Source organism: Vulpes vulpes, chromosome 15, assembly GCF_048418805.1.
Source record: "Vulpes vulpes isolate BD-2025 chromosome 15, VulVul3, whole genome shotgun sequence".
In the NCBI taxonomy this organism is placed as follows: domain Eukaryota; kingdom Metazoa; phylum Chordata; class Mammalia; order Carnivora; family Canidae; genus Vulpes; species Vulpes vulpes.
The window spans coordinates 47,732,645-47,754,860 of NC_132794.1; the positions used below are offsets into that span (position 1 = coordinate 47,732,645).

Consider the following 22,216-nt stretch of genomic DNA (forward strand, 5'->3'; position numbering starts at 1 on the left):
ACTCCCTTAGGGGCAGCTCATCCATCCCCTCCACCTCTGAGTGATAGACTCAGATCAAAGGCTCCCAATTGGGATCCCTGGGTGGCGCAGCGGTTTGGCGCCTGCCTTTGGCCCAGGGCGCGATCCTGGAAACTCGGGATCGAATCCCACATCGGGCTCCCGGTGCATGGAGCCTGCTTCTCCCTTTACCTGTGTCTCTGCCTCTCTCTCTCTCTCTCTCTGTATGACTATCATAAATAAATAATAAAAAAAAATTAAAAAAAAAAAAAAAAAAAGGCTCCCAATTGCCTTCCTCAGAAGTTCCAATTTCAGGATTCCAACACACTGGCATATTTGGTGCAAAATGTCCAAGGTAATTTCTCACTATTAATGAAGAACAAATTTAACAATTTACAAATGTAGAGCACCCAGAGTAGTGCCCAGCACACTATAAGCACTATACAGGTGGTGGGCATTATTAATACTGAAATTTTAATACTTATGAGACAGGTATGGCAGAGGCTTTTGGTGCTCTGTACACATCCATGACCCACTTCTGATTTCAGCTGCCGCTGCCTGGGACAGTGATGTGCAGGTTTCCAGCAATCTCTCTTTCAGGACCCTATCTGCCTCCTTGCTTTTCTGCCCAAAGCTGCTGCTTCTCACAAGCTCACTCAGCCCATGAAGTACAGGGACATTTGTAAGCATTAATTTTCATCTGATGAATTACCTGCCTCCCCTTCCTACACCACTACAACCTCCACCATTATCCAGGGGAAGATAACAGAAATCCTAATTACAGCTTAATCGGTTAGTATCCCACTCCCTGGCATCTTTATCAACACCTTCCCGAGGAACTTCAGGCCATCTGCCTTTATTCTTCTGATCCTCCGGCTTTGAGCCCATTAGCACTTTTTCACGGGGCAACAACGGGCCGAGAACAGGGATGGCAGAGTCACAGGTCACACTGCCAAGAAAGGGATGAAAAGAGAGTAGAGGAGCCTTGAGACAGGCCTTTTTCCGCCCTAGGCTCTTAGCAAAGCCAGCCTTCAAGGGGGTGACTACATGAAGTACCTCGAGGCACAAAAAAGGCAGAGGCAGACTCAGAGACTGACACTGCGCAGGCGCGGGGAGGGGACTAGGGTTCCCTCTCAGGCTCACTCAGCTGCCGCCGCAAGGGCCAGAGGGAAAGCACAGCCCCGCGTGCGAGAAGCCTCCATTCTGTACACCCCAATTCCTCTGAGACCCTCAGACCATCTAGGAAATGTATGGAAAAGCACCTTCTGAGGCCCTCGGGCCGCCCCTCACTCCCCGCCTAGAGCTCGCCCAAACCCGGAAAGCGGGTGCCAGGACTGTCGAGGCGCCAAGGCAGGAAGAACCTCCAGGCCGGTGGGATTCGGCCCTCCTCGCCACCTTCTCACCTCTTTGTCCGCCGCTTTCTCCTCGATACCTAGCAGCGCGTACAGGTCCATCTGTAAGAGCTCCTTGGCCACCGCCATGGTTCCAACCCTGACTGGATTCGTACTACAACTCCCAAGAGTCTAAGCGTGCGTAAGGATTCCCGGGGACTGTCACCCCAAACGGACTGAGTGGCGCTTAGCCCCCTGGGAAATGTGTACTGGATCGGGCTTGACTGCCTCTGAGGGAAGGAAGCAGCCGTGAATGAACTACGCCTCCCAGCAGCCTCCGCGCCCGCCGTTCCCGCTCCCGGGCTAGCAGATCGCGGTTTTCCTGCCAAGGCCGCGGCAAGCACGCGCTGGGGGTGTGGGGCGTGGGGCGGGACTTAGTGAAAGTCCAAGGGTCCCCGGACCGGGTTGGAGTGGTCTCGGTTTTGTGGACCCTGCGTCGCCGCGCCGGCCACGAGAATGGAGAGTAGGTGCTACGGCTGTGCTGTCAAGTTTACCCTCTTCAAGAAGGAGGCGAGTCTTCTCCCCGCGGGCTCGAAGGGCCAGGGAGGACGGGGCGTGGAGGAAAAGCACAGGACTTGCAGTCCGTAGACTTGGTTTTATGGCCCCTTACAGCAGTGTGGTTTTGATGAAGTCACTGAACCTCAGTTTCCATTTCTATAAAATGGGGCTAGCGCTCCCTCGCTTTCGGGGTTGGCACGAGGGTCCAGCGATGTGCTTGCTGGAGGTGAAAGTACCCTATAAACTGGAGAGCACCCTTCTGCCCTTTCTAGAAAGGTAGGCTTTTCTGTCCACCAAGTGTATGAGATACAGCTCTTTCTTTCTCTCCACACTGCTCCTCTGCAGCCCAGTCTTAGTTACTATCCTGCGATTACTCTCCATCACACCATGCCCCTTACTCTGTGTCCTGAAATCTTCATCACACAGCCTGCCCTTACCAGGTTTCTTGAGTGAGATTACTGCACTTCATCCTGCTCCCAGGGCACATGGCAACGTCTCTTTTTGTCTTCTGCACAGGCCCCTAAATTCTCCTAGTGAGCTTCCTCTGCTCAGTTGTGACCAGGAGCTAGGTACCATAGTGAATGAATGAATAGCACAGTTAGGGGGGCAGATCGTGTAGCACTTGAAACCTGGGTTTTGGAATCAGGGTGGTCAGGGTTCAGATTTGAGCTCAGCTGTCTTATCCATGGAATGACCTTGGTTTGAGCAAGTCATGTAACCTCTCTGACCCTAAGATAGGAATAATAATGGTGGTCATCAGGATTGAGTAACTACAGTGCATAAATTGTGAGCATTTTGTCAGATGATGAATGTTACGTACTGAACTTAGTGCCTGGCACACAATAAGTGTTTAATAAATGGAGGCTATTGTTATACTGAAGACAAGCCATCCTCCATCTTTGCTAAGGCAGAAAAGATAGAGCTCTGCACTCTCTGATTCTCCTATGTTGAAGAGTCAGTGGCCTGCAGCATGAAGTTTTACCTATTTGTTTTCTACACCCCAGTGTCGGGGAATTGAAGACAGGATAGAAAACATGGGAATTTTGCATAAAGCTTTACTTGATTTGAATAAAAGACTGGAGACTGAGGAATCGCTTTACCCTCCACCCCTGTCTTTCCTCAGGCCTTAGGGGCCCCACTCCTCCTCCTCCCAGCAGCTGGTCACAACTTCAGTGTCTTCCCTCTCTGTGTGTTTGGAGAGTCCCAGGGAGGAGCCTGCAGGGGCGGGTGAGAGATGGATCCCCTACTTCATGTTTCTTATAGTACGGCTGTAAGAATTGTGGCCGGGCCTTCTGTTCTGGCTGCCTTAGCTTCAGTGCAGCGGTGCCCCGGACTGGAAATACTCAGCAGAAAGTCTGCAAGCAGTGCCATGAGGTCCTGACCAGGTGAGAAGTTGACATGGGCAAGAGTTTAGCCAAGCATGGTACCAGGCAGCTGGCCAGCCCACACAACTTTGTGCTCTGTGGCTAAAGATCAGCTCAGGACGTGTTTGGAGTGGGAGGTACTGACTGGCAGATGGCAGGACTTCTGATACCAGTTTTCTTCTCTATAGAGGATCTTCTCCTGCCAATGCCTCCAAGTGGTCACCACCTCAGAACTATAAGAAGTAAGTGTTGAACGGACAGAGAGGCAGATAGGGATGGGGAAAAGACAAGGGAGCCAAAGAGTAGGACTCTCTTCCCAGCCTCTAGAACAAATGAGCACAAGGTCAGGAGAATATTATCTCTCAGCCTCCTGACTGCCCTCTTGGGCTCAAAAAGTAGCTCATCAGCCCTCTCCCCAGAAGGCTGGGCAAGGTCTTTGGTAGACCTTGTCTTCTCAGCCAGACCCTCCGGTTAGTCAGCTGGATTGGGTTGCAGGGTGACATGAATGAGGACTACAGAATATTGTCCATTGGAGGCCTCCCTGGATGCCTAGAAATTATTTGAGTGGGAAATAGTGAGTAGGTGCCTTCACCCCTTCCTTCTGCATTCTTCAAGAACCTTATCTCATACCCTGCCAGGCGCGTGGCAGCCTTGGAAGCCAAGCGGAAGCTCAAAACTCCTCAGAGCCAGGGACTGATCCAGCAAGACCAAGTCATCGCTGAGCGCCTAGCACGGCTCCGCCAACAGAACAAGCCCAGTGAGTTGGGGCAGACAGGGTGACCTAAAAGGTACCATCTAGGCCTCCTGGGACTAGGATTCCTCTGGGTCTTACAAGGCTTCTCTATACCAATTTCAGAGTCAGTGGCCTCACAGGCGGAGATAGAAGCCAGGCTAGCTGCACTGAGGGATGACCCCCAGGGTTCCATCCCTTCCACCCAGGAGGTGGAGGCACGGCTTGCTGCACTACAGGGCAGAGTTCTGCCTTCACAGACCTCCCAGCTGGTAGGTGCTTGTGGGGGACAGGGGTCCTAGGCTAAGGGCCTAGCAGAAGCCCAGATTCATTGGCAAAACCTCCCACCCTCACCTCTTGAGCCTCTAGCCAAGGAACCAGGGACAAGCAGTAGGAAGGGGTGGGGCAGGAAGGAGTGTAAGATTAGTCCCCTTTCCCTGAGCCTTGGAAACTCTTCAGCATCCACCCCTAACCTAGACTGTTCTGAACCTCACAGTTTTGCCCTCCCCCTAACCTGCTCCCCACTGAAGTTCCCTCCTCTGAGCAGGCACATCAGCCACCAGACACCAGGACCCAAGCCCAGCAGGCACAGGATCTGCTGACACAGCTGGCAGCGGAAGTGGCTATTGATGAGAGCTCAGAACGAGGAGGCCCAGGTAACTTCTGCACCTGAATCCCCCAGAGACCTGCCCCCCACTCTTTCCCCAAGTGGGAACAACCCTGCTGCCCACTCTCTGGGACACAAATGTAAATCAGAGAACAATCAACATTGTAAACCATGGTTTGCTCCAATAGGAGCCAGTGTAAGCCTCACAGATAAGTGTGTGGGCTTCAGAATCAGACAGTGATTTCTTATACTACCACTTAAACTAGCTCTGTGACCCTGGGGAAGTTACTTGCCCTAAGCATCACTATCATCATCTATAAAATGGAGGCATATGTGGTAAAACCCATCTCACAGGGAAATCACAAGAAGTAAATGAGATCATCTAATAAGCACTTAAGGCCCTGCCTGGCTCATAGTAAGTGTTCAGTGAATGTTCTCTGCGATGATGATGATAAGGATGAGGAACAGGTTATTTAAATTTAATTAAAACTCAGTGAAATTTGGGGCACCAGGGTGGTTCAGTCGGTTAAGCATCTGATTCTTAATCTCAAAGCTCAGGTCTTGATCTTAGGGTTGTGAGTTCAAGTCTGTGTTGGGCTCCACACTGGGGGTGGGATCTACTTAAAACTAATAATAATTAAATGAAATTGAAACTTTGGTTCCTCAGGGCACCTGGGTGGCTCAGTCAGTTAAGCATCTGCCTTTGGCTCAGGTCCCAGGATCCTGGGATTGAGCCCCCACATCAGGCTCCCTACTCAGCAGGGAGTCTACTTCTCCCTCTGTCCATTACTTCACTCATGCGCTCGTGCTCTCTCTCTTTCAAATAATAAAATCTTTAAAAATAAATAAAATTCAGTTTCTCAGTGGTACAGCCACATTTCAAGGGCTAATAAACTACAGTCTTGGACAGCACAAATACAGACCATGATATGGAACATATCTGTTATTTCTTTTTAAGATTTTATTTATTTATTCATGAGAGACACACACACACACACACACACAGAGGCAGAGACACAGGCAGAGAAGCAGGCTCCATGCAGGGAGCCCAATGTGGGACTCGATCCCGGGTCTCTAGGATCATGCCCTGGGCTGAAGGCGGCGCTAAACCACAGAGCCACCCAGGCTGCCCACATTTCTGTTATTATAAAAAAAATTGTGTTGGACAGTTCTTTTCAAATGCTTCAGAGCAGTGGTTCTCAACCAAGGATGATTTTCCCTCTGGGGCCATATAACAATATCTGGAGACTCTCTGGTGTCACAGCTTAGAGGGTACCACTGGCATCCAGAGAGCAGAGGCTAGGAATGCTGCTAAATATCATATAGTGCATTGGACAGTCCCTACAACAAAGAATTATCCTGTCCATAATATCAATGAATCAAGTATGAGAAACCCTGCTTTAGAGACATAATCACATTGAATGTCCTCCATAATCTTGTATATACTATTATCTATATTTTATAAGTGAGAAAACTGAGGCTCAGTGAGCTTAAGGAATTTGATCGAGGTCATGGGGTATTAAGTGACAGAACTGGGACTCAAACCCAAAGCTATCTGATTTTGAACCTCTTGTTCTGAAATGCTTAGCTAAAAGGAACCATGTCAAAGCCACAGCCACTCTGGTAAAGCTCTTCCTGCCTAGCCTTCATCTTCTTTGTGTCCTCTCTGTGCTGCTCTCTGTAAATATGCAGTCCAGCCTGTGAGGCAGAGAGGCTGGCTGAGGCTTAGCTTCCCTGTGTCCTCATCTTGGGCAGTGATGCTCATACCATGGGATACCCACTCTAAGGGCAGCATGTAAAAATATCAGGAGTAGAGATGGATGTAGTTGAGAAAAAAAATATGCCTAAGATTACTAGTATTTTGTATTTGGAAAAATGGAGGAAAGATTCATTTTATTTGTAATATAAACCACAGGAGCTAGTGCTGAACAAAAAAACTGATAATCTATGATTTTTATTTTATTTTATTTTATTTTAAGATTTTATTTATGTATTCATGAGAGACAGAGAGAGAAAGAAGCAGAGACATAGGCAGAGGGAGAAGAAGGCTCCCTACAAGGAGCCCAGTGTGGGATGTGGGACCCAGTCCTGGATCCTGGCCTGGGATCACACCCTGAGCCAGAGGCAGAGGCTCAGCCACTGAGCCACTCAGGCATCCCTAACCTGTGATTTTTATTATTTTTATTTTTTAAATATTTATTTATTTATTATTTATGATAGACAGAGAGAGAGAGAGGCAGAGACACAGGAGGAGGGAGAAGCAGGCTCCATGCCAGGAGCCTGACGTGGGACTCGATCCTGGGACCCCAGGATCGTACCCTGGGCCAAAGGCAGGTGCTAAACCACTGAGCCACCCAGGGATCCCCCGCTAACCTGTGATTTTTAAAGGAAGTTCAGAAATGGGCTCACTGGCTTCTGATGAGAGATCTTGGACTGTCTCTGCCTCTCTGACTATTTCTCTCCTTCCAGCTGCCTCTATCCAGAATGACCTCAACCGAGGGGGCCCTGGGGGCCAAAGTGCTACTTCCAAGGGGCAGGCCACTCAGTCTCTGGAAGAGGAGAAGAGCAGGCTGCTGGCCCAAGCAGCCATTGAGCTGCGGGAAGAGAACACAAGGCAGGAGAAGATCCTGGCGCTCGCCAAGCGCTTGGCCGTACTGCGGGGACAAGACCCTGACAAAGGTAGAGGCTGAAAGTAGCAGCTCACTGTGTCCATCGGGCAGGCTTCCCCACTCACACCCCCAGGACAACCTCTACAAAATGACTACTCCCTGCCACGCTGAGCCAGGTGCTGGGAATTCCTGTGCTCAGAGGTCTCTCAAGCTTTGCCCAGAGCCACAAGGAAGGTACTGGGGCAAAGAAATGGAAAAGGAATACATAGCATTGTAGGGCCTGGGGACCCTCAGTCCATTCAGGAGCAGTCTTCCGCTCCTGTCCTCTAGCCCTGAAGGGTAGGGCAGGGAGGGGCAGGATCTGATCAGTGGTGACAGAGGCTGCCTAGCTCTGGAACAAGTGCCACTAGAAAGCAAACCAGCTCCTGGGGGCTAAAGTACAGCTACTGAGGTGAACTCTCTACACATTACTCCTTCCCCCCCTGTACCTGTTCCTCCAAGTGACCCTCCAGGACTATCACCTCCCAGACAGTGATGAGGATGAGGATGAGGAGACGGCCATCCAGAGAGTTCTGCAGCAGGTAGGCCCTGCCTTACCCACCTGACCACCTCCTGTCCTGTCCCTGTCTCATTGCCCCACCACCTACTGGGCCCCATTCACCTTGCCTCCGCTCTCATGCTGAAGCCACTCTGCAGCTCATATTCTGGCTGGGGCCCCACTCTCCTGCCCACTGGCCCCTTGAGATGGGGTATCAGTAGCCACAGGCAACAGATAAAGGGAGATGAGTTGAGAAGTTAAGGCCACAGAGCATGGGATTATTCGTGGGGAAGAGGGTCAGTGTCTAGGCCTGGAACAGGGAGCTGCACCTCTTCACCCTGTCCACAGCTCACTGAAGAAGCCGCCCTGGATGAGGCAAGTGGCTTTAATATCCCTGCGGAGCCTGCTGTCCGAGCTCAGGCCCAGTCCTGCAGGGCAGAGCCTGAGGTGAGAAAAGCCCCTGGCCACCACCACAGCCATCTGCTCCTGCAGTGATCTCCCACACCTTACTTTCCCCATTCCTCTCTGGTCCTGGCAGGTGGAGGCCGTGGCCACCAGGCCTGAGGCTGAGGAAGAAGAACTCCCCTGGTGCTGCATCTGCAATGAGGATGCCACCATGCGCTGCGCTGACTGTGACGGGGACCTCTACTGTGCCCGCTGCTTCCGGTGAGGGCAGGTGGAATGTTCTTTTCCACTGGGAGAAGTCAAGGGCCACCTATGATCCCTGACCTATCTGTCTCTGCTCCGTAGGGAAGGCCACGATGCCTTTGAACTTAAGGAGCATCAGACGTCTGCCTACTGCCCCCCGCATGCAGGCCGAGAGCACTGAGGAAGCCAGGCAGGCAAGCCCACAGGCAGTCGTGCAGGCCAGTGTGCCTGCCCCTGAGCCCAGCCTCAGGGCACCCAATGGAGGAATGCGTCAGGCTAGACTGCTCGTGGATGTGCCCTTTCCTGAGCCTCAGTGTCCCCAGAAGGAGGAAGGATTCTCTATTCGAGATGATAACTGGGGGAGCCAGAGGGAAAGCAGAAGTCAGGAGCCCTCCAACAGCCAAGTCTGGACTGAGAGTGAGGCATGGTGGGGAAAGATGAGACTGAATCTAAGGGTGATGAGCCTTGAAGCTTGGTCAAGGGCCTAGGGCTCTTCCCTGGGACTTAGTGGATCTAATAAAAAATGTTGACTCCTTAAACCCAGCATCTCTTATCTCTAGAACCCTGTGGACTCTAAGCCTGAGCCCCTAGAGAGGTAGCAAGACCAGGACTTCGACACAAAGTTCGGTCCTGTGGTGTGAGCAAAAAGGTGGGGCCACCCTGCAGGCTTCTCCAGGCAGAAACAGTCCCATCCACCTTGGAGGCCTCACATGAAGTAAGCATGGATATTTGTATTTGCTTGGTTGATCTGAACTGTGCATCCTGCTCCAGGCACCCCAGTGTAGCCCCCAGGCTCCGCCATATTGGATTTCTCAGCCTCCCTGGTACTCAGACAATGCATGCACAAATAGTGAATGCATACCCTGCTTCCTGCCTAACTCCCAAAGGATGCCACCTCTCCGGGCTCCTGTCTCAACCTGCCTGCCATTCAGACCCGGTATCTTTCCAGCAACACCTCCAGAGCTGACTCCTAGCCTCTCTGCTTAGCTTCTGCTTTTTCTCTTTCTGCTGCTTGACTGGAGCCAGCTCTGGATAGTCCTCAGCCTGATGCCTCCTGACTCATTTAGGGAGACAGCTAGGTTTTCCCTGTTACCTCTCCTCTGGCATTCAGAACTAGTATTTACAACCTGGGCTCCTGTCGTTGGTGATGGAGGATGCTGTGTGTCCTAGTCTGGTGCCCTCCGCTTGGCCTCTGGCCCTTGCTAGATTATGAGCTCTAAAGCAGAACTGTGACCTTTGAATTCTTGAGGCCAGTTTGGATAGAAGGACAGAGGAGGTATGGACAGAGCCTGGTGGCTCAGGATGCTGACCCTCTGGTATATCACTTCACCTGCCCACCCCCACCCCCATCCCCCCACTGCCCATCCCTCAGGACAGATATGCTCCACACTCCATTCATCTGGCACTCCCAAAGGCTTTATCCACTTAGCTGCCAAGGGAAGTACTGGGCAACAGCCATGAATGGCTTCCAGAAAGCCCAGCTGTAACTGCACATATACTAGGGGTGTCCAAATGTCCCTCCTCATCTTCCATGTTCCTTGTCAGTGTCCCAAAGGGCCATTGCCCTCTCAGCCCAGGATTCAGAGGTTCAGGGCAGGCCTGGCAGTGCTGAGGCTGCTGACAGTAGTCTCACAAGGCTTATTTCTGAGGCCGACTGAGTCTCCGGAGTTTCTTGAGTTCACTGAGCAGCTCAGAGATAAAAGGCTGAGAGAGAAACAGGGGTGAGATCAAGGCATGGGGTCACACCCACCCACCACACTGCCCTCCCTAATCTCCCCCCGACCCCATGTCTCTAGAGCTGGAGAAGAGGGGAAGAACCTAGAGCCAAGCCTTCCTCTCAAATATTCCTTTCCATTAGCTGCCTCCCCCCTAGGCCCTTCTTACCCCCAGAGCAGAAGGGCATCCCTTACCTCTGTAGGGCGGGGACAGTTTTGGAGAACAGCCTGAGTGGAAGAGAGCAAAGAGTGGGTTCCTGAGCCAAAGCAGTCTCCCACAAGCCTCTATGCAGCCTCTATGCAACCTCCCAGGAGTCCTCCCTTCTGAATTGGTTCTCCCCATGCCACTCAAGGAGGCAAAACTTGGGTTGCTGGGTTCCTCCCACTCTAAGCCCAGCCCTACATTCTACCTCCAAGTGAGTCTTCTGTTCCTCTGTGGATAGTTCCATGAGAGCCTCAAGGTCGATCTCAGGCTCAGGAGTTGGTTGATCCTGTTTGGGAATCACATGGGGCTCAGAGAGGCCTTGCCAGCTGGTGCTGGAGTAAAAGTCACTGTCAGGGGCTCCCCCATTTCCTACCCTGCTTCTCATGTTCAATCCATCTCCTCATCCTCCTCAAACCACCATTCTTCCATTTAACACTTAGGACCTACTGTCTCCTATCTGAAACAAGGCTAGAGTTCTTTAAAAAGAGTGTTTAATTTCAAAAGTTATGCATATTGTAGGTAAAGATATAAAATAGTACCGCTGTTTTGGAAAACAGTCTGGCAGTTCTTTAAAATGTTAAATATAGAGTTCTCATCTGGGACCTGGGTGGCTCAGTGATTGAGCATCTGCCTTTGGCCCAGGTTGTGATCCCAGGGTCCTGGGATTGAGTCCCACATCAGGCTCCCAACATGGAGCCTGCTTTTCCCTCTGCCTATGTCTCTGCTCCTCTCTGTGTGTCTCTCATGAATAAATAAATAAAATCTTAAAAAAAAAAAAAGTTTTCATCTGCCCCAGCAATCCCACTCCTAGGTCTACTCTCAAGAGAAATGGAAACACAAACCTTTGCACATGAATGCCCATAGCATTATTCACAACAGCCAAAAGGTGAAAACAAAACATATCTCCATCAACTGATGAATGGATAAATAAAATATAATGTAGCCATACAATATTACTCAGCAATAAAAGGAACAAAGCATTGACTCATGCTACAACATGGATGTACCTTGAAAACATTGTTAGTGAAAGAAGCCAGTTACAAAAGGCCACATATTACATGATTCAATTTGTATGAAATGTCCAGAATAGGTAAATCCATGGAGACACAAAGTACATTCGTGGTTGCCTAGGGCTGGGAGTGGTAGTGGTAAGGAATGAGGTGTGACTGCTAATTGGTACAGGGTTTTTTCTGCGGTGATAAAATGTCTGAAAATTAAGTTATGGTTGTATAATCCCAAAGATACTTAAAACTTTAGGAAGTGTGCATTGTAAGTGGGTGAAATTGTATGGCATTGTGAATCATCTCAATAAGGCTATCTTCAAAAGTTATTATAGTCAGTGAAATAATTGAAACAATAGAATTTATAATTAAAAATGCAAGGAGCTCAGGAAAATGAGAAGACAAGCCACAGACTGGGAGAAAATATTTGCAAAGGATGTATCTGATAAAGGACTATTGTCCAAAATAGACAAGTCTTGAAATTCAACAATAAAAAAGAAACAACCCAATAAAAAAAATGGGCCAAAGATCTGAGCAGATCTCTCACCAAAGAAGATATGCAGATGGCAAATAGCATAAGAGATGTTAAACGTCATATGTGATTAGGAAATTGCAAATTAAGACAACAATGAGATACACCACATACCTATTAGATTGGCAAAAAATCCAAATCCGAATGCTGGTGAGGATGTGGAACAGCAGGAACCTTCATTCATTGCTGGTGAGAATGTCAAATAGTATAGCCACTTTGGAAGCATTTTGGCTGTTTCTTACAGAACTAAACACACTTATACTATATGATCCAGTGATCAAGATCCTTAATATTTACCCAAGTGAATTTGAAACAACCACACAAAAACCAGCATAAAAATGTTTATAGCAGCTTTATTCGTAATTACCAAAACTTGGAAGCAATCAATCTGTCCTTCAATAGGTAAATGGATAAATCAACTGTGGCACATCCAGACAATGGAGCATTACCAGCACTAAAAGAAATGAGCTGTCAAGCCATGAAAAGATCTAAATGAACTGTAAACACCTAGAATAAGTGAAAGAAGCCAATCTGAAATTGGCCATACATTCTGTATGATTCCAACTATACCACATTCTGTCTGCAAAACCATGAAGACAGTAAAAAGATCAGTGGGATTAACAGGGAAAGTGGGATGAATAGGTGGAGCACAGAGGATGTTTAGGGCAGAGAAAATACTCTGTACAATACTATCATGGTAGATACATGTCATTACACATTTGTCCAAACCATTTGTCCAACACCAAGAGTGAACCAAAAGCAAACTATGAACTTTGGGAGCTAATGATGGATCAGTGTAGGTTCACTGATTGTAAAAGGATACTGCTCTAGTGGGGGATGTTGATAGCGGGGGAGGCTGTGCACGTTGGGGGGGGGGAAGGGAACATGGCAACTCTACTTTCTGCTCAGTCTTCCTGTGAACCTAAACTGCTCTAAAAATTAAGTCTATTAAAAAGGTGAATTCAAAGGTGTCAATTCAATTCACCAAGTTTTAATTAACTTAGTGGTTTACTGCTTCATCAAGGACTTTCTTAAGTGAAAGTGGCACGGTGGTAATGACTTGTGTTAGGAGTTAGTTGGACAATTCGGTAGTCAGGGCCAGGGTCCCCAACAAGAAAACAGCTGTCTTAGCTGGGATAGCTAAGACAAAACTGCACTAGAATTCTGATTTACAGCTTAGATGAGACCACAACAGCATCCCATCTAGCACCCTCTGCAGAAGTGACTTTTGCAAAACTGCCTGAAATGAAACAATTAACCATAAACCTCAACTTGTCACTATCACAAGTTGAGACGGTTTCCAAATGTCAGCCCAGAAGACCATTAACACGTGAACAATAACCTGATAGGTATACAGGTACACGATCAAAGCCCTGATTGGCACACCTTCGGAGACAATCCACAGGGGCCCCACACTCAGGATGCTCATTATAGTTCTGCAAAACAGCTTATAAAAACCCCTAGATTTGAATGCCAAAATGGCAATCCTCTCGGGTCCCCACTCTCTTTGGAAGCTTTGTACTATTGCTCAATAAACTTTGCCTTCCTGCCCATCACGCTTTGTCTGGCTTACCTCTTCATTTTTCTTTTTTTTTTTTTTTTTTTTTTCCTATTTTTAATTTAATTTAATTTAATTTTTTTTTTATTTTTTTTTATAATAAATTTATTTTTTATTGGTGTTCAATTTGCCAACATACAGAATAACACCCAGTGCTCATCCCGTCAAGTGCCCCCCTCAGTGCCCGTCACCCATTCACCCCCACCCCCTGCCCTCCTCCCCTTCTACCACCCCTAGTTCGTTTCCCAGAGTTAGGAGTCTTTATGTTCTGTCTCCCTTTCTGATATTTCCCACATATTTCTTCTCCCTTCCCTTATATTCCCTTTCACTATTATTTATATTCCCCAAATGAATGAGAACATATAATGTTTGTCCTTCTCCGATTGACTTACTTCACTCAGCATAATACCCTCCAGTTCCATCCACGTTGAAGCAAATGGTGGGTATTTGTTGTTTCTAACAGCTGAGTAATATTCCATTGTATACATAAACCACATCTTCTTTATCCATTCATCTTTCGATGGACACCGAGGCTCCTTCCACAGTTTGGCTATTGTGGACATTGCTGCTATAAACATTGGGGTGCAGGTGTCCCGGCGTTTCATTGCATCTGTATCTTTGGGGCCTCTTCATTTTTTCAAAGTGCTCTGACCAAGACCACAGGCACTAAGGGAATAAAAGTTCCTGTAACACTAGTACAGGATGGTGCCACTTTCCTTCTTTCCTTTATTATTTAACTAATCTCTACATCCAGCGTGGGGCTTAAACTCACAACCCCAAGACCTTGCATACTCCTCCAACTGAGCCAACCAGGTGCCCCCATTGCCACTTTCTCACTAAGGGCCACCACTGTTTTTGTATTATCAGTGCAAATGTCAACATAGTGAAAAAGGCAATTGACATCTCAGTATTATTATTATGAAAATAACTGTAAGCCCTCTGAAAGGGTCTTGGGAACACCAGGGTCACCAGAATATGCTTCAAGAGCTGCTGTCTTGGGACGCCTGGGTGGCTCAGTGGTTGAGCATCTGCCTTTGGCTCAGAGCATGACTGTGGGATCCAGGATCAAGTTCTGCACCGGGTTCCCTATGGAAACCTGTTTCTCCCTCTGCCTTTGTCTCTACCTCTCTCTGTGTGTCTCTCATGAATGAATAAATAAATAAATAATAAATAAATAAATCTTTTAAAAATGAAGATTTTTTTTTAAACTTTTATTTTTTTTAATTTTTATTTTTTTAAATATTTTTAAAATGTATTTGAGAAAGAGAGACAGAGATAGCATGAGCAGAAGGGGAGCAGTGGGAGAAGCAGACTCGCCACTGAGCAGGAAGCCTGATGCAGAGCTTGATCCCAAGACTCAAGGATCATGAATCTGAGCTGAAGCAGACACTTAACAGACTAAGATACCCAGGCACCCTAAATATTTATTTGTTTGTTTGTTTGTTTGTTTAGAGCACAAGTGGTGGGAGGGGCAGGGAGAGGGAGAGAGAATCTCAAGCAGACTCCCTGCTGACCACAGAGCCTGGACACAGGGCTCAATCTCACAACCGTAAGATCATTTGACCTGAGCCGAAATCAAGGGTCTGTCACTTAACCAACTGAGCCACCCATGTGCCCCTGGAAATACCATTCATGTGTGAGGAAGGAGTTGGGGAAATATCTGTGTTTATATAGTTTAATGTAACTAATAGTCTTTTACAGGTTGGATTTTGCTGCTGCTGCTGCTGCTATTCTTCTTTTCCTTCTCCTTCTTCCTTTAATGCTTGGTAAGTTCTTCTCATACTCATTTGAATAAATATTTGATATTCACCTTTACATTCTCTAGAGGTTTGATAATTTCACTTTTTCCTTTTGATTATTTAATCCTTTAAAAACTATTTGCTCAACAAATATGTGTTCAGTTACTGTTATTAATGTGGTACCATGAACTTGGGAATTTCAGTGAACAAAACAAAGATCCTGTCCTCCAAGAGTCCACATGTTAGAGGCAAGTGGAAGAAACATAATAGAAACAGATACAATAATAAAAAAAAAAAAAAGAAAAAGAAACAGATACAATAAGTAACAAGTATAATTTGTCTAAAGGTTATTTGGAGGAACTTTTTAGACAACAGAAATGTTCCATATCATAATTGGGGTAGCAGTTACACCTGGCAAAGTGCATCCCAATATACACTTCAAATTTTATTTTCTGTCAGTTATATCTCAATAATGTTTTTTTTAAAAAAAAAAAAAAAAAAAGGAAAGAAAGGAGTGCCTAGGTGACTCAGTCACTTAAACATCTGCCTGTGGCTCAGGTCATGATCTCAGGGTCCTGGGATGGAGCCCTGAGTCGAATCGGGCTCCCTACTCAGCAGGGAGTCCGCTTCTCCCTCTCCCTCTGCTCCTTCCCCCTGCTCATGCTCTCTCTCTCTCTCATAAACAAACAAACAAATAAATAAATAAATAAATAAATAAATAAATATCTTAAAAACGAAAAAGGAAAGAAAAAAGAAGCCTCACCTGTCCTCTCATTCCTCCAACTGCCAACAGGTAATCACTGTTAACAGTTTTGGTTCTTCCATACCTTTTTAAAATAAATAATGCTAGAGTTCTAAGTTAGCTCTTTCACCCTAAGCTCTAGACTTTCCTTTTTGCTTCCTTAGTTTCTAGCTCATCTGGTTCAGTTTTCATTCTTTTAATGGAGTGCATGCTATACACCAAGTGTTATGATAAGTGCTAGGGCCATAACAGCAAGACAGACAGACATAATTTTGCCCTTGCAAAGCTTATTGTCTCCTGAAGGATACAGACAAATGAAATGGCCGTTATGACACAGAATGATAAACACTCTGACAAGATATTTTGAGGACACATGGAAAGGGAACCTAACCAAACCTGGGGTGCAGGAAGCCTTCTTGGAGGAAATGACCTCTAATCTGAGACCTGAAGGCTAAGTAAGAGTTAACCAGATATTTATATTTCTGGAAATGATGGAGTAACAGGGTCTGTATTTATTCTCCTACCGTAAGGGACTAGAAAACTAAACAAAAATATATTAACAGTCATTAGACAACAGGTGGCTCAGGACTACCTGGGAGAGAAGGGAAACAGAAGAGGTAAACTCTGTAATTTCCCTGAATTTCCTCCTAGAGACAATTTCCAGACCACAGAGCAGAGGGAGTTCCCAAGCAGAGCACAGTGGTCTCACTATATTGATATGACAGACATCAGAGTTCAGGGTTGAGGTGGTTGGAAGTTGTTAGGCACAGTTGTGGAAAGGAGGAAGTCATGAAGAAAGAGACCTCCAGAAATCTGCATAACGGTTCTGTTGGGTCTTTGCCGAACACAAGATGCACATTCATAGGGTAAAGCTTCACAAGGCCAGGTACTGTGAGGTCCCAAGGGCCCAGAGATGAACAGACCTCACACAGGACTGGGAGGAATATCAAGTTCCCCTCACCCAGAGTGGACAGTCATCGTTTATCATGCAGGAATTCAGTAGAGACCTCAGAAGGGCCATACTTTACTGGGGGTTAAATTATTCTCTAGATGAAAGGCTACTCTAGACTCAGCATAACTTAAAAACAAGCTTCAGAAGGATCAAACTGAGCCACAAGTAACTAAACTGCCTATTAGAACAAGGCCCAATGCTTTAAGGAAGAAAAAAATCCAGTTACCCAGTAAGATAAAATTCATAAAATGTCCAGTATCCAAACAAAAATCACTAGTCATACCAGAATCAGGAAATGTGACCTATAAAGAGAAGAAAAATCAGTTAATAGAAGCAGACCGAGAAATGACAGAGATGGTGGAATCAACAGATGAGGAAAACATGAACACAGTAATGAGAAAAATGAAATATATGGGAAAAAAAACAAATGGAGCCTCTAGAGATGAAAAATGCAATATAGGGGCACCTGGGTGGCTCAGCCGGTTAAGCGTCTGCCTTTTGCTCAGAGCATGACCTCAGAGTCCTGTGATCGAGTCCCACATGGGGCTCCCTGCCTGGCAGGGAGTCTGCTTCTCCCTCTGCCTCTCTTCTGCTTATATTCTCTCTGTCTCTCTCTCTCTGTCTCTTTCTCAAATAATTAAATAAAATCTTTTTTAAAAATGCAATATATATTTTTAAAAGATTTTATTTTTAAGTAATCTCTATACCCAACGTGGGGCTCAAACTCACAACCCAGAGATCAAGAATCACATGCTCTACTGACTGAGTCAACCAGGCGCCTCAAAAGATACAATATTTTTAATGAAAAATTTACTAGATAAGTTAAGAGCATATTTGGATGTTGCCAAAAATAGATCAGTTGAACTTAAAGATACAGTGACAGAAACTAGTCAAAATGAAACACAGAAAAAAACCTTCACAGGGGGCAGGCAAGGGAGAGGAAGAAGAGAACAGAGCTTTGATGACCTGTGGTATGATATCAAGTGGTCTAACATATGTGCAATTGGAATCTCAGAAGGTGGAGCAGGGGGCTGAATAGTAAAGCTGCATTCTAATTACTAGAATTCTACCTCTAAAAAAGTACTAGTTTGAGGGCGCCTGGGTAGCTCAGTGGTTGAGCGTCTGCCTATGGCTCAGGTCGTGATCCTGGGGTCTTGGGATCAAGTCCCGTGTTGGTCTCCTTGCAGGGAGCCTGCTTCTCCCTCTGCCTGTGTCTCTGCCTTTTTCTCTGTATCTCTCATGAATAAATAAATAAAACCTCTAAAAAAAAAAAACAAAAATAAAAAGTAGTAGTCTGGCCCCCCCAAAAACCTTTTCACATCACTTATGATATTATCCACATGTATTTTGAATATAAGGTATGCATATTACTGAGAGATTGCAGCTACAGTCTGAAGTTGAGACTATGAGCTGATATCATAAGCCAGATTTTATTTTTTTATAAACCAGATATTCTTTCCCTCAAGTATTTTTTGAATTCTCAGAAAATGAGTGGATATATCAAATGACTTCTGCTGAAATGAACAAGTGTAAAATTGTGACTCAATATTTCATATAGCGGTTTCCTGCCAGATGCTGCCTGTTTTGACTGCTTTCTAACCTTCACTCTATACTCAGTCCCCTTCCTCCTGAACTCTCTGCCTTGAGAACCAGCAGTGGAGCAAGGCTCAGGGAGGAGCTAACAAGTGTCTGTTTCATATGTTCGTTAACCATACTTTTTTAAAGTTGGATGTCTGGGGCAGTCCAGGTGGCTCAGCGGTTTAGTGCCGCCTTCAGTCCAGGGCCTGATCCTGGAGACCTGAGATCAAGTCCCACATCAGGCTTCTTGCATGGAGCCTGCTTCTCCCTCTGCCTGTGTCTCTGCCTCTCTCTCTCTCTCTCTCTGTGTGTGTGTGTGTGTGTGTGTGTGTCTCTCATGAATAAATAATAAAATATTTTTAAAAATAAAATTGGAAGTCTAATAGATTGTTTCTTAAGATGTCATCACATCAGAAGGGCTACATCAAAATGCCAGCTGCTACCAGGAAAAGATGCTATCATAGAAGCTATAGGAAAGGAATGTTTTCAAAACTCCAGAGTGGTCGACAATATCCTGTACAGTGATTGGTGCCCTTGGCAAAAACTCATTAGTGTTTATATCCTTGCTCAGAGCCAAATCCACACTCCACCTTTGGACAATAGGAATTCTAAGGCCCCAAGTCTGTTTGTTTTGTTTTGTTTTGTTTTGTTTTTTAAATTTTTATTTATTTATGATAGAGAGAGAGAGAGAGAGGCAGAGACATAGGCAGAGGGAGAAGCAGGCTCCATGCACCGGGAGCCCGATGTGGGATTCGATCCCGGGTCTCCAGGATCGTGCCCTGGGCCAAAGGCAGGCGCTAAACCGCTGCGCCACCCAGGGATCCCTGTTTGTTTTGTTGAACCCAGACTTGGTTCCTCTGAAGACCTCAGAGAAGGTTGCATATCCAGTGAGAAGAGGTGGGGCCCTCCAACAAAGTAAGGTTGGATTCCATCAAATCGAACTGAACAAGTATCAATGCATCCCTGCAACCATTGCCGGCACTGCTATCCAAGGTGGGTATGTTGGGGAGAGCCTGCTGGGTGGAGACAGGCTCTATGAAGGTAAAACTGGGTCAGGCTAAGCCTGGAGACACTGTTGCCTCAATCTCTCCCAAGATGACCAGCCACCTGGGGCTTCCCCCACCACTTGGCTGCTTCCTGCTGAAAAGAGCAGGGATTGGGAGAGGAACTGCTGCCTGGCACCTTTGGACAATTGCCATGGCAACCACAGGCCAGGTATTTTATTTCCGTCATTGCCTGGGAGTGGTCCTCCCACATATCCTGTTTTCCAAAGTTATGAGCTCTTTATTATATTGCTCTCCCCCGCCGTGTTGATCTTGCAAAACCTGGTGCTTTGCCTAGTGTCTTTCTCTGATGCCTAGAAAGTTTGCTCTGAGGTGTCTGAAATATGAGACTTTTTATGCAAGTGCCCAACAGTCTGAAACTGAAACTGATCCGGAGAGGGAGGGTGCTGGCAGTGGAGGCAGAGCAGAAGCAAGCCAAGAAAGCATGCCTCTCCTGCGCCCAGCTCAAGAGCACCTCCCTACCTACCCTGCACAAGTGAGCCCAGGACACTGCAGAGGGCAGGGTCGACACCTGGACCAAACTAACACATGACCCAGTGAGCTTCACAAGACAGTCCGGGCCACATGCATCATTCTTCTCCACCCCCAACAGCAGGGCCACGGAAACAGCCCTTACCTGGAAATGTGACAAGCGCCCCCCACGCCACTGTCCCCGAAAAGAAAAGATAGGAATGGAGGAGGCGAAAGGAAGGACCCACGGTATGTAGACAAGGAGGACTCCTGGTCTCTGGCTTGGCGCAGTGGTTCTCAGCCATCCACATGCTAGAATTAACTGTGGAGATTATAAAGAAAGACAAGTGTCTGGGCCCCACCTTAATAGATTTAGTCAGTTGGGGTGCAGTCAGGTCATCAGGCTTTTTCTGAAGTACCTCAGGGGTGGAGACCCACTAAGCTGTTTACCTAATGCCCAGGTTCTGCAGGCAGAGCCCCAGCTCCAGGTCTCCTGGTTGTGTGACCTTGGGCTCGTTACTCAACATCTCAAGCTTCCATTTCCTCCACGGTAAAACATATCTATCTAAGGGAGTGGGGGGGACAGCCGAATGCGTAATGCATGTCAAGTGCTAGGCACCGTGCCTAACACAGAACTAAGTGTTCAGAATGTTCTTCTCTCTCTCTCTCTCTCTCTTTTTAAAGATTTTATTTATTTATTCATAGACACAGAGACGGGGGTAGAGACACAGACAGAGGGAGAAGCAGGCTCCACGCAGGGAGCCCGATGTGGGACTCGATCCTGGGTCACAGAGATACCTAGTTAGAACATGATGAGCAGGGAGGAGAGGGAGAAGCATGTTCCCTGCTGAGCAGGAAGCTCAATGCAGGACTCAATCCCAGGAGGCTGAGATCATGACCTGAGCCCAAGGCAGACACTTACCTGACTGAGCCACCCAGGCTCCCCCCAGAATGTTATTCCCATTGTAGAAACAGCAGTTGTTACTATTCTAGGATCCCGATCTTTAGTTATCTGAGGAAAAAAGTGCCACTTCTCGTGACAAAGGGCAGAGACCCGTCCTTTTCTCAGGGGGAGGTGAGAGGAGTCAGTCAGAGCCAGGGCCAAGGACTCATTCTAGTCCAGAGCTGTCCATTCTGAAGGGAAGGAAATACTCTATATACATGCTGACAATATGGCAGCCACTCGCCACATGGGACTATCGGCATTTGAAACGTGGCCAGTGTCACCAAGGGACTGAACTTGTTTTATTAATTGGAAGGTAAATAGCTATACATGGCTGATAACGATAGTATTTGATAATGTAGCTCTCGACATGTATGTGTGTTGAGGATGAGAGTAAGACATAAAATAAATAAAAATAGCTCTTCCATCTCATTTGAACTTCAAAAAAAAAAAAAATCCCACAAAAGAGATATGATAGGCATTGATAGGTTCATTTTATAGATTAGGAAACTAAGTCTCGGGAATGTTAAAAAGACCTGGCCCTGATTTTGAAGAGCATTAGAGGCAGAGCCCAGGCCAGAGGGAGGCAGATTTTGGGACTGCAAATCTATCTTCACCTGTTAGGAGAAGCTTTCTCTCCATGGGAGCATCTCACATTGGCCCTCCAGCTCCTCCTGAGGTCTCCCAGCAGGCTCTGTCCCAGGCATCCTGCCTTCTCCCTTGTTGCCTCACTGTCACTCACCTGGAAGAGCTCCTGAACCTGGGCGTCCACCCATTGCTCCATCTCCAGCCAGCGTTGGAGCTGGCCCCGGTCATATTTCACCGTCAGGCGGCTGGGTCTCCGGGACCTGGGCACTTTGGAGGGGTCGAGATGGGACTTTGACTCTGAGTCTGTGGATGACGTCCTCCTCCTCCCAGAAGTCCACTGGACCTTCTTAATTGGGTTCTCCCCATCAGGGTTGGGAGATGTGCAGGAAGTAGGGCTTGAAGACAGCATGGAAGAAGGGTTGGCGTGAGCAAGGATCTGGGAAACACCACCGGTCAGAGCAAGGGTGCCAAGGAAGTGAGGAGACAGAGAACAGAGGGAGAGGCCAGCAGGGAAGAAAGGAAGGAGGAGGAGCAGAGGGTCAAAGATCAATAGGACTTTCTGGCGCTGGGAATGTCAGTCTCTTGGCTCTTTGCTGCCAGTGAGAGGCACTCCTGAGCTGTGCCCTAGCCCTCTTTTTTTGCAGCTACTAGAGCCCAAAGTGATATACACTTCTGATAAGCAAAGGTCAAGAGCCTCCCATGCCTTGGGAGGAAGTAGGGACCCTTGGGTTCTGAGGGGTGCAAGGCTCTGATTGGTGCTCTATGGC

At 47.1% G+C, this 22,216-nt stretch overlaps 3 protein-coding genes across 6 annotated transcripts in view; 1 reads left to right on the top strand and 2 right to left on the bottom strand.

The window, feature by feature from the left end:
• Nucleotides 1-1,517, bottom strand: part of DNAJC17 (DnaJ heat shock protein family (Hsp40) member C17) — a 29,757-nt gene extending 28,240 nt beyond the window's left edge. For both annotated transcript variants that reach the window (XR_011997339.1, XM_025998485.2), the window contains exon 1: nucleotides 1,401-1,517. Coding sequence is in view for 1 of the 2 variants with exons in the window: in XM_025998485.2 (XP_025854270.1) it covers nucleotides 1,401-1,478 (78 nt within the window). In the remaining variant the exon portion in view is untranslated. The remainder of the gene's footprint in view (nucleotides 1-1,400) is intronic.
• A 29-nt stretch (nucleotides 1,518-1,546) lies between these two features.
• ZFYVE19 (zinc finger FYVE-type containing 19) lies at nucleotides 1,547-11,081 on the top strand. 2 transcript variants are annotated; one of them, XM_025998482.2, is made up of 11 exons: nucleotides 1,547-1,898; nucleotides 3,150-3,271; nucleotides 3,439-3,492; nucleotides 3,889-4,007; nucleotides 4,107-4,252; nucleotides 4,528-4,636; nucleotides 7,057-7,266; nucleotides 7,698-7,777; nucleotides 8,083-8,181; nucleotides 8,273-8,400; nucleotides 8,485-11,081. In XM_025998482.2, exons 1-11 carry the CDS (start codon nucleotides 1,845-1,847, stop codon nucleotides 8,561-8,563), a joined length of 1,200 nt encoding a protein of 399 aa, XP_025854267.1. In that variant the 5' UTR covers nucleotides 1,547-1,844; the 3' UTR covers nucleotides 8,564-11,081. The 2 variants fall into 2 exon arrangements, with proteins under 2 accessions (XP_025854267.1, XP_025854268.1); XM_025998483.2 differs by lacking the exon at nucleotides 8,083-8,181 and having other exon boundaries at nucleotides 1,638-1,898.
• On the bottom strand, nucleotides 10,021-21,948 carry PPP1R14D (protein phosphatase 1 regulatory inhibitor subunit 14D). 2 transcript variants are annotated; one of them, XM_025998488.2, is made up of 4 exons: nucleotides 21,604-21,948; nucleotides 10,508-10,588; nucleotides 10,293-10,325; nucleotides 10,021-10,086 (listed from the first exon to the last, which is right to left on the bottom strand). In XM_025998488.2, the coding sequence occupies exons 1-4, from the start codon at nucleotides 21,856-21,858 to the stop codon at nucleotides 10,021-10,023; spliced, it is 435 nt and encodes a 144-aa protein (XP_025854273.1). In that variant the 5' UTR covers nucleotides 21,859-21,948. The 2 variants fall into 2 exon arrangements, with proteins under 2 accessions (XP_025854273.1, XP_072594399.1); XM_072738298.1 differs by lacking the exons at nucleotides 10,021-10,086; nucleotides 10,293-10,325 and having other exon boundaries at nucleotides 10,394-10,588.
• Nucleotides 21,949-22,216: the final 268 nt, after the last annotated feature.

Coding starts and splice junctions, on each gene's coding strand:
- ZFYVE19 (XM_025998482.2), top strand. CDS start 1,845: ATGGAGAGTAGGTGCTACGGCTGTGCTGTCAAGTTTACCCTCTTCAAG. Junction 1,899..3,149: donor TTACCCTCTTCAAGAAGGAG/GCGAGTCTTCTC, acceptor TGTTTCTTATAG/TACGGCTGTAAGAATTGTGG. Junction 8,182..8,272: donor CCTGCAGGGCAGAGCCTGAG/GTGAGAAAAGCC, acceptor TGGTCCTGGCAG/GTGGAGGCCGTGGCCACCAG.
- PPP1R14D (XM_072738298.1), bottom strand. CDS start 21,858: ATGCTGTCTTCAAGCCCTACTTCCTGCACATCTCCCAACCCTGATGGG. Junction 10,589..21,603: donor AGGTTCAGGAGCTCTTCCAG/GTGAGTGACAGT, acceptor ATTCCCAAACAG/GATCAACCAACTCCTGAGCC.